Genomic DNA, 11381 nt, shown 5'->3' on the forward strand with positions numbered 1-11381 from the left:
GAAATGCTCAACATCCTTCGCCATCAGAGAAATGCAAATCAAAACAACTCTGAGATTCCATCTTACACCTGTAAGAATGGCCAACATCAAAAACACTGATGACAATTTATGCTGGAGAGGATGTGGGGAAAAGGGAACACTCCTGCATTGCTGGTGGGAATGCAAGCTGGTACAGCTGCTTTGGATATCAGTATGGTGATTTCTCAGAAAATTAGGAAACAACCTTCCTCAAGATCCAGTAATACCACTTTTGGGTATATACCCAAAGGATGCTCAGTCACGCCACAAGGACATGTGCTCAGCTATGTTCATAGCAGCTTTGTTTGTCAGAGCCAGAACCTGGAAACAACCTAAATGCCCCCGATCAAAGAATGGATAAGGAAAATATGGTACTTTTACACAATGGAGTACTACACAGCAGAAAAAATATTGACATCTTGAAAATTTCAGGCAAATTTATAGAACTAGAAAACATTATATTAAGTGAGGTAACCCAGACCCAGAAAGACAAATATCATATGTACTCACTCATAAGTGGCTTTTTGACATAAAGCAAAGAAAAACCAGCCTACAAATCACAATCCCAGAGAACCTAGACAACAATGAGGACCCTAAGAGAGACATACATGGATCTAATCTATATGGGAAGTAGAAAAAAGACAAGATCTCCTGAGTAAATTGGGAGCATGGGGACCATGGGAGAGGGTAGAAGGGGAGGGGAGAGGACAGGAGGGGGGCAGAGAAAAATGTAGAGCTCAATAAAATCAATTAAAAAAAGAATGGTGTTTATAAAACCTTGAAAGGCTGGCAATAGCTGAAGCTATTTTAATAGCTGCCTTCCCATGAAAGATGGCAGGGAAACCATCCTGTGCTCTATAATGGAGGACCCAGGTACGTGCAAAATGAGAGGATGAGTCTCAGGTCGAGAATGTTGACTGAATTGTACTGCAGAGATGGCTCAGAGGTTAAGAGCACTGGCTGTTCCTCCAGATGTTCTGAGTTCAATTCCCAGCAACCACATTGTGGCTCATGACTATGTGCAATCTGGTGCGCTCTTTTGGCCTGCAGGCATGCACGCAGATGGAATACCGCATACATAATAAATAAATAAATCTTTAAAAAAAGAATGTTGATTGAAAAGCACAAATTTCAGAAGAATAGTGACAGTCTCTATGCAGTATGTACAAAACTAATAGCCATGTTGTTTAGGGATTCAAACATGAGGGAGAGACTGGCCAATGGACCAACACAGTTCAGCTGTAGGGCACCATTAAGAGGGAAGGGAAAGGAGGAGCAGTGGGGTACCCCTCCTTTTATCCCAGAGGCTCACAAATTGTGGGGAATGCTGAGGATCAAACCCAGAGCTTGGACAGGCTAGGCTAGCATTCTCCCACTGGGTTACGGATGTGTATATGAAGCAAAATTATTAAGATGAATGTAGGTGTTCACTAAGTGTGTTTATTAGCACATCACAGATATTTTATAATATTCTCTTGGGACAGCTGAGTGGTGGTAGCGCACACCCTTAATCCCAGTCCTAGGGAGACAGAGGCAGAGGCAGATGGATTTCTGAATTCAAGGCTAGCCTGGTCTACAAAGAGAGTTTCAGGAGAACCAGTACTACACAGAGAAACCCTCTTATACGTTACCCACCCCCGGCCATCCTGAATACAACTAGGGTATGTGCCAATCAACTTTAGAGATCACTGGATTCATGAAACAGGACAAAACTTTCATGTCTAAAATGTAGACCAGGGATGGAGCAGGGAACGGGAAGCTCGGCCAGGCTTCAACCACTCAACCACGGAATAAGAAAGACCATTGTCACTTACCCAGAGATGTGTTGCCTGAAACAACAGGGGCTTCGGGGTACTTTGCCTTCAGCGCCAAGAGGTCTTGGAGGGTTCCTGGAGAGATCCAGGTAATTCTCTCCCCGTAAAAGGTCAGGGTTTGTTTTTCTGGGTTCTCGGCCATCCTCTAAAGACAAATGACAGGATAACGTACATCAGTCACCCTGGGCCACACCAGGTCCTGGGTGGGTTGTGTCTCTCTAGGAAGACTTCAGGGTTCCAGGTCCACTTACCCAGAATGACACTCTTTGTGTCCCCTGGCTAAAGCCTGGATTCTTGTAAGTAAATGGTCTTTGAGGAACAAGCGATACTGTGAACTGGCGCCTGCCACGGACCGCCTAGCATGGGCTAAGTCAGCATTAATCCAGTTTCCTGACTTTAAGACTGCAGCTGCACTAATGATCCTAAGTTAATAACCTCAGTCTGGATTTTCCCTCTACTATTCAAAGCATTCCTCAGTGAGTTCTTGATGTCTGCCCCCTTTTAGATGTGTCGGGGGTATCCCACATTTAATTTGCTCCAAACCGAGGTCCCCATGCCCAGCCCTTCCCTCGGCCCGTGGAATGGAACCCCCAAAAGAACCTCCATCACTCTGGAGGTCTATCCGTTGTTGTAACTGGTACCATCTAGCTATGCACAGCTCCGGGGTCAGGCTGGACTCCTGTTTTCTCCACATCGCGTCCATTCACCAGCAAGCTGTGTGGTTTTCTTCCCAGACACACCCAGAGTCCTGAACCAGAGGTCTAGCCTAGTCTAGCCACTGCCCTTCTGCATGGTGTTCATCCCCTGAGGGGGGACAACCCTTCTTCCCTTCCTTTGCCTCCTGCTTTGGGTGCTTCTTGGCTCAGCAGCTTGAAGGATCCTGATAAGATGTCTCTGTAAGAGTTTGTCCCTCCTCTAGACAACCTCCCTCACAGTGGCTCCTTCATAGAGAGGAAGCCAAGCAGTGGGAAAGTCCAGCATGACCTGCCCTGACGGCTCCTGACCGTCCCTTCTCCTCGCTCTGCTCTGTCCAGGCTGGCTCAGCGCGGTCCTTGGGTATCAGGCCAGCTATTATCTTGCTTCTGGTTCCTTCACACGCATTCTCCACTGCCCAGATAGTTTTTTTCATCACATCTTTTCACGACTGGCTCCATCCTTCCTTCTAGAATTTCTTCAAACATTGCCTCCTCAGAGGTGGCTTCTATGGCCATATCACTGAAAAGTGAGACCACCTGCAGCCCAGCTTCGTTATCTGCTTGGTGATGTTTCTCCTCTCTATTTACCTCACTGTAAGTACCAGGTTGGCCTTGAACTCACAGAGATCCACCTTTCTCTGGCTCAGGAGTGCTGGGATTAAAGGCTTGTGCCGCTGTGTCCAATTTACATATTCTATCTTTCACCTCTTATTTTGAGTATCATCTGTCTCTTACCAGATTATAAACTCCTATAGGGCAGTGTTTTTGTGAGCTTTGTTTCTTTCCATACAGTTGGTACTTAGGACAGTGTTGGCATGTCGCTGAATGGATATACGTGCACACACACGTATATACATATACTCATTCAAATATATATACATTCATATATTATATTATATATAATTATATAGAAACATATAATATATGGATACGAATATATTACATATAATATATATGAATATACACATACACACACACACACATATATATATACACACACACACACACACACACACACATATTTATATATGAATGAGTAAGCATGCCAGAGCTCCCCCAGAAAAAGGTGCTGGGTGCTGGAGAGGGCTAGGAACATGTCCTGCTCTTTCTGGAGACCTTACTTTGGTTCCCAGGACCCATGTAGAGTGGCTCATAACTGCCTCTAATACCAGTTCCTGGAATCCTACACCCCTACAATGGGCAAGGACACTTAGGTGTACACACACACACACACACACACACACACACACACTGGCAAAGACATCATTAAAATCAGAAGTAAACATTTAATAAGAGAGAGGAAAGCATTTTATAGAAAGAGGTACGGATGCCTGAGAAGGAGGGTCAACACACACATGAAGGTAGTGGTGAAGAAACTGCCCTCAAAACAGGGGTCAGGGGAAGGAAAGAGGAAGCTGCTTCTTGAACTCAGGGTAGTGGCGTTCCTGGAAAAAACATGGCAGATGCTTAGCAAAGCAGAAGGGCCTGGACAGCCAACAGGGCACAGGGATGAAAATAACGGTGGGATGATGTTTAAAAAGTCCCAGCTACGGCCTAGGGAAGGTCAGCCAGATCTGGGGAGAAGCAGGTTTCTGGATCCTAGCCACTACTTCTCCAATTTGACATGCCACCTGAAGGACATGGTAGATTTACAAAGCTGGATTTATAATCGGATGTGTTTAAACAAGCACGTGAAATACCCACGTTGTCTTACCAGGAGTTCTGGGGGAAATATGGGCTCCTGGGTTGGGTCCAAGGGCTGGAACTCCTCTTTTGCAAATAGCTTCATGCAGATCTTTGAAGGAGAAAGAAGCAGACGGTTGTGTCAGCTCAGCTCAACTGGAAAGAACACTGGAATTCTTGACAGAATTAGACAAGATGCAGGGGTCTATCATTTTCCCCAAGCAGGGAGCTTAATCACAGCTTAAAAGGGGAATGTGATTGCCAGGGAGAGACTAACTAGCCACCCATATGATACTGAAGGAAAGAAGGAAGGTCATTAGCTCTTGCAGAGAGCATCCTGGGAAATGCCGAGACATCTGTGAACATGACCAGATGTTAAAGAAGCTTGGGGACCTCTGCTGTGCTTACTGTCCCCTCCTTCACAACCTAAAGAACCCTCTGGGGAGAAAGCCCACAGTTTCAGGGAAGATGACTCTAACGTACTTTTCTGCGTAAACACACAGGCACAACTGTTTACTGAGTGTTTTTTTACACCTATTATGTTATTTAATCTTCACGATAATTGTATAAAGAAAGTTATAATCTCCTTTTTGTCTACCAGGAAATGAAGGCAGAACCGAAATGGACCCATCTGGCATCCTGCCTCACTCACATCTGCCTCAGCTTCGAGGGATACTTGTTGCCAGGAAACATTCACGAGGAGATGAGAGAATGGGACTGTGGGGGCGTGGTGCAGGTGGGTGTCCGTTTAAATACATCTAGAGTCACTGGGCTTCATGTAAGCCAAGTGGTATCCAAGTGGGATGCTCAAATTGAATGCCCAAGCCTTCAAGGTTGGGAGTCAATTTTTGGGATGTATTGGCTCTACCAAGTGTTGATCTGTGAGCCATTATGGGGTGCGCATCTCGCCTTCTTGGGGTAACACCCCTCTACTCCACTGCACACCTTCTTTAGAGAGGTGAGTGTGGACAGGCAGATCTGAAGGACACGAACAGGGAGGGAGAGGATGAGGGCACTTTTCCCAGGGCTGCTCCGAGCTCTCTCACAGCCTGTGGGGTGGGCAGTTAGGCGCTCATCACCTGCTCTACTTGACTCCTGCGAGAACTCAGCTGTGGACCTTTGTGAAAATGAGCATCCTTTCAGAGGATAAAGCCGGAGCTGGGATACTGAGCTGGACTTCTGGGTGGCTGGCATTATCTTGCCCTTAGCTCCCTGAGGTGGCAGTGCTGTCTCTGACTCAGCTCAGGGACAGAGGAGAGCAGTGTGAGCAGGGACAGCTTTAGAACTCCGTTTCTAGCTGAGGGGGCGACTCATCCCTCCAGCAGTAGAAGTTCTTTTCTGCCATCCATGAGGTTTTTGTTTCCCTTTGGTTCCAGCCTTTCAGACTATGATGGGGAAAATCAGATTGCAGTCTTTGTGTGAGCACTCTACAAAGGGCCTGGTTCCTGTCCGTACTTAGGAAGGCTGCAAACAAAGAGGGGAGCGGCCCCTCGAATGCACACACCTGCTTCCGGAGCTGGGTCAGCCTTAAGAAACACACAGGGAGAGAATAAAACAGGGGGACTCACGTTACTTTTGGCTGCAAGGGAATCGTCTTCTTTCTGATCCAAGCAGCATTTTCCTGTTCCTTTCTGCTGACAACCATTTGGCTCCTGAGAACATGAAGTGCTTTATATGAACAATACTTTTGATAGGCAAATAAGGATGTTCCTTGAAGGTGTGAATAATATATATGAGACTTCAGCCTCTGAAGCCACTTTCTGCTTAGACGGATAACACAAGGCAATTCTCCCTTTGCTTTGTTCATTTATTTTTTAAAAGATTTATCTATTTATTATGTATACAGTATTCTGTCTGCATGTACACCTGCATGTCAGAAGAAGGCACCAGATCTCATCATTACAGATGGTGTGAGCCACCATGTGGTTGTTGGGAATTGAACTCAGGACCTCTGGAAGAGCAGACAGTGCTCTAAACCCCTGAGCCATCTCTCCAGCCCACCTTGTTTATTTTTTTTATAAACTATATGTCATATAAACAAGTTTTATAGAACAACACAATGTACAGAAGTCTTAAACAATCAGTGCCCTCCGGCATTTTGTATTTGGGATTGAGGTGTACTTATAGCTTACATTTCTATAGCGTAATCACTAGGTGAACATCCTTCGTTGCAATCAGAAAACCATGTTCACGTATGAGTTATTTTAGGGTAATTTCTAGTGGTAGAATACATTTTTATGGTATTTTTCAGGATGACCACAATACAGCCACTATAGCACATATACAGTTTGCAACATTGTTCTCTATCATTCAGATAGAACCTCTCAGAAAGAGAAAAGCAACATGCAAAAGGGGAGATTGCTTGGAAGAGCGGACGGCAGTTTTTAAAGGGGTTCCCACTTAGCGCCTCCACTTCCATCCCTTGCAAACCGCCTCCTTGCATTTTCTTTCTTGGACAGCTTCTCCCTCCTTGCATCTTGCTAAGTACTTCCTCCCAACTTTGAATTCCCTGGTGTTTTTGAGTAGCTAACTCTGCCCAAGAAATAAGAGCAGTTGGCTGAGCAAGCTGCGTTTTCTCGCTCCCTTTAAACCCTCAGAGTTCCTAGGATGGACATGGGCCAGCAGTGGCTGAGGAAAGCTGGGCTTCTTCGGGCTCAGTGGACAATAAAAAGCCTTAGGTATCCCACCTGGCTGGATTTCCTTCACCCAGTAAAGTATCCTGAGACTGGCTGTCTGGCTACAGGCTGAGCTATTGGAACTCATTTTTGGCTTTATCTCCAGAATCTATGTACCTGGAGAGGCAGATGACAGTTACGCCTTCAGGGAAAGGAGTTGACTCAGCCTGTTTACTGGTATTTCATGCATGTTTTCACACTTACAGCTGCGATTTGCTGGGTTTACAGTCTGTTCCTTTCGCTGTTTAGCATGTCTAATCGGGTCTCCTCTTGAGGCAATAGAAATCTGGAACACACATGCCTAGAATACCTGCCTGACTTTGGGGACGTGGGACAAACCTGTTGTACATTTCCAGGTGTATCTCTATTATGTGTGGAATTAAGGAAAATATAAACAGAAATCTTGACTCGTGGCTTCTGATTTCTCTTCCTATACATATCTTCAGGGGCCTCAGATGCCCGTGTGACTACCCAAGCCCAATGTCTACTTTCTCCACAAGGTGTTGCTCAATGACCACCCTCTGAACTTGTGTGCAGACACTGGCTCCTAAGACCATCCCTTGATTATCTCAGAAAGGGCTGCACCTGGTCTAAAGGTGGAGTCCAAGCCTTGTATGGAGAATTGTCCAGAAAAAACCTTATCACTTGTTCCTATGGACTCTCGAGAATAGCTGGATAAGAACCACAGGGGTCTCCTCCAAGATGTCTTTCCTTTTGTCTAAAGTTTCCTGCCCACCCCATTTTGTTCTCAGCAGAGGGTCATCGGACATGCCCATCTTGAGTGTTTGTCAAATGCTAGCCATACTGCCAACAACATTATCAACATTAATAATTATCTGTTGAACTCTTACTAACTGCCAAACGAGACGCATTTGATTTTTACTGGGGAAGCACCCTCGCTTCTGGAGGCCACACCCTGTGATCTTGGAGTGGATTTTGGCTTCGACGTTGCAATTTCAGCTTCCTTAACTCTTCACGAATTCCTAGTTGGTTGGGTTTTTGGAAGGAACTTTCTTCATCGAAACACATCTTTGGTTGACTCCAAGCGTTTGTAGGCTCACGTAGCCTGCCTTGGATAGATGCCTTGCCCAACTGACTTCCCTCCATGGATCTAGACCACATCAAAGGTGGTGGTGATGCTCACCTGGTTTTCAGGAAGATTCAACATTCCAGTGAGCCCCCTCCTCCTGCCTCATGACTTTGTCTGCCTTAAAGTCGGTTGTGATGGTCTTTACAAACCTCACTCTTGCGTCCCCAGCTTTGGCCACTTGCCCTTCTTATTCTTGCTCTGTAGGACAAGTCTCCACCCACGTGTTCTTGCGTACTCACCGTGCAGAAGGTCCTGCCACTGTCCAGAATCGGCCGATACCCAGTGCAGCGGCAGAGGTTACCTGATTGGAGGAGAAGCATGGCTGTGAGCTTCTTGTTTCTACCGACTTGTGTTTTAGATTATTGTTTATTAATGTGTGTGTGTGTGTGTGTGTGTGTGTGTGTGTGTGTGTGTGTAGATGTCCTTGGTTGGAGGTGAGAAAAGAATGCTGGATTTCCTGCGGCTGGAGTTATAGGTGGTTCTAAACCACCCCATGTGGGCACCGAGAACTGAACTCAGGTCCTCTGGAAGAGCAAGCAGTCAGCACTTTTGATGACTGACTCATACCTCCAGCCACACTACTGGCTTCTTTTAAAAGTTGAGATAGATCCAAGGCATTTTCTTTTCAGTCCTGGGGAATAGAACTCAGGGCCTTGGGCATGCTAGGATAACATTCTGCTTCTGAGCTATGACTCTAGCCCTGATGTCTAGCTACTGACAATAACTGTATTTCAAATTATGTAAGACAGTGGGATCCTAAAACAGAAAATCCAGGCAATTCCGAAGGTGCCGATAGATGGTCTATCTGGTGTGGCTAAGTCACTGCCTCCGGCTCACCTGGATAGATTGGGTAGGGACGTGTTTATGACTGGAGCCTGCATATCTGGAGACAGGCGAGACCCTACATTGAAGAGGCCAGAGGGCCAATCTGTTGAATGACAAAGTCTGGAATCCTCCTGTTTCCAAGGATGAAGGCCTGAGGGTCACGGGGTAGGACAGTCAGTGTAGACCAGAGTTCATCTAGGGCGACCTGACTGAGACGTTTGGGCTCAAAGGATATGAAAGCTATTGGGTTAGTAAAGAACGGATAGAATTCTCAGGGCAGTAGGATTTCGGAATGGGGTGGAGCCTGGTCTGGAAGGAGTCTGGAAGAATAATAAGTTGGGCTTGGCCATGCTTTAGGACTGAGGGGCTGCTGAAGAGGGACCCAAGGAAGGCGGGGCTAGGGGAGTTCTTATGATTCTCGTTATTAATTATTATTTTGCTGAGGATTGAGCCCTGGGCCTTTGCACATGGCCGTCAGCCACTCTGTCTCTGAGCTTGTGGTCAGCTCCGAGTTTCTCCACTTGAAAGAAGAGATAAAAGGAGAGCACTGGGAAGAACAAGGGAGAGAGAGAGGAAGAGCAGGAGAGAGAGAGAGAGAGAAAAAGAGAGAGCAGGAATGCCCATCAGCAGCTGACACATAAGGAGGGGGGAAGGGAGAGAGAGAAGAGAGAGGGAGAGAGGGAGAGAGGGGGAGAAAGAGAGAGAGGGAGGGGAGAGAGAGCGAGAGAGCAGGAGTGCCCATCAGCAGCTAGCAGATAAGAAACACATCTGCCCTCACCTCACCTGTCTGTCTTTAACCTACAAACTGACGATTGTTTAGGAATACACACAAAGGTGATGCTTATTAATCCAGTATGTTTATGAACTTAAAACTTAGAAATCTGGGGATGGAGAGGTGGCTCAGCAGCTAAGAGCACTGACTGCGCTTCCAGAGGACCTGGGTTCAACTCCCAACACTCACACGGCAGCTCAAAACCGTGACTCCAAGATCTAACACCCTCACACAGATGTACACGCAGGCAAAACACCAATGCCCTTAAAATAAAAGTAAATAAATTTAAAAAAACTGTTGCAAATCTACAAGATTCTTTCAGATAAGAGAGGCTTATTATGAATTGAAATATGCCCCCCAAAAGACACACAAAGTTCTGATCCCCAGAACCTTATTGGGAAAATAAAATCTTTCCCGATGGAATCAGGCTGTGATGATATTGTCCTGGATTGTGATGGGTCTAAACCAGCGGCTGATGCCTTTGAAAAAGAGGGAGATTCATGACACAGAGACCCAAGGCGGAAAGGTGAGAGAGAAAGATTAGAGTTTTGCAGCCACAAGCCCAGAAGCGCCAAGGTCTAGTCGCCGCCATCCTCTGAGGCTGGGGGTGAAGAAGGAAGGCTTCTCCTCTGAGCCAACAGACAGCACAGCCAGGACGGAAAGCTTGACCACAGACTTAAGGCTTCCAGAACTACAGGAGAATTTCCTGTGTTTCGAGTTGGCCGGTTTGTTCTGCTTTGGGCAAGCTCATGAAATGGATTCAGGCCCTTGGGAAGCAGGTGCTGTGTCATGAGAGAGAGAAGCATGGTGGCCCCTGTGCTGTGTGCAGAGATGACACCTTTTGCTGTTTCTGCACGGCCTGTTTTAGAAATAACTGTGGCTTGGAACTTGGAGCTGGAACGATGTTGGAGATGGCGGAGGGGAAGCCGGAAGTACCTTTCCCTTCTGCCTGCCTCCTGGGTCAGACTTACCCCCCAGGGCTTCCATGAGCTGTTCCTCTGAGGGCTGTGGGTGGTTCCTGAGCAGGGCGTACATGGACATCACCATCCCGGGGGTGCAGAATCCACACTGGGTGCCGTGGCTCTTGGCGATTCTCTCCTGGAGGGGTACAGTTGTGGTCACAGACCCGTGTTCCTGTTGTCACCAGTCATCTCCAGGGTCCACAGCCTGTGTCCTTCTGGGCAAATGTGCCTCACCTCTGTTTATTTCTGTACACCCCTTTCTCAGGCATCCCAAAGGTATTGACTCAGAAGCCCCATCTTATCATTTTATCATTTTAATTGATTTTTCAGGGTCAAATACCTTCTATTTGGGAGTTAGCAGTGTGCAGCCTGTTCTCCCCATGGGAAGAGTTCTCCAGGAAGGAGAGAACCATTAGTTCTCTAACTATAGTGTGGGTAAGTTTCAAAACTGGTTTTCGCGAGTACCTGCATCTTTCACCACTTAAGTTCTCACAGGAGGCTGTGTAGTTTTGATTGACTTGGAGACCATCGCTGACCCCATGTCCCCTTCTTTAATGTTCTTTTGCATTTGCTCAAAGGAAGCTCAGCTTCCAAAGCTTGAGGATTTGGGTCTCTGTTATTTAAAGTGTGGTCTATGGTCTGGAACCACTAGGTTTAGAGTAAAATGCCCAGGATTCCAGCGTGTTGACTTCGCTGTGTCTTATATGACTTCCTAGCAGATTTGGGGACTTTTCTGGGTCCTTCATCTTAGCTGCCCTCTTTGGCATCAAATCCCACATGGTTAATCCAAGAGACACTTGGGCTGCTAAGTGTTTTTTTTTTTTTTTTTTTTTTTTTTTTTTTTTTT

General features: G+C 46.4%; 1 protein-coding gene across 1 annotated transcript in view; it reads right to left on the bottom strand.

The window, feature by feature from the left end:
• Positions 1-11381, bottom strand: part of LOC126511776 (aldehyde oxidase 2) — a 69997-nt gene that overhangs the window by 51926 nt on the left and 6690 nt on the right. Inside the window, exons 5-9 of the mRNA XM_050159161.1 lie at positions 10544-10670; positions 8215-8276; positions 5779-5862; positions 4242-4322; positions 1833-1977 (exon numbers count right to left, since the gene is read on the bottom strand). Coding sequence (XP_050015118.1) covers positions 1833-1977; positions 4242-4322; positions 5779-5862; positions 8215-8276; positions 10544-10670 — 499 coding nt within the window. The remainder of the gene's footprint in view (positions 1-1832; positions 1978-4241; positions 4323-5778; positions 5863-8214; positions 8277-10543; positions 10671-11381) is intronic.

The sequence above is a fragment of the Alexandromys fortis genome, unplaced genomic scaffold (assembly GCF_014885135.2).
Source record: "Alexandromys fortis isolate MF-2015 unplaced genomic scaffold, M_Fortis_MF-2015_v1.1 scaffold_65, whole genome shotgun sequence".
Lineage (NCBI taxonomy): Eukaryota > Metazoa > Chordata > Mammalia > Rodentia > Cricetidae > Alexandromys > Alexandromys fortis.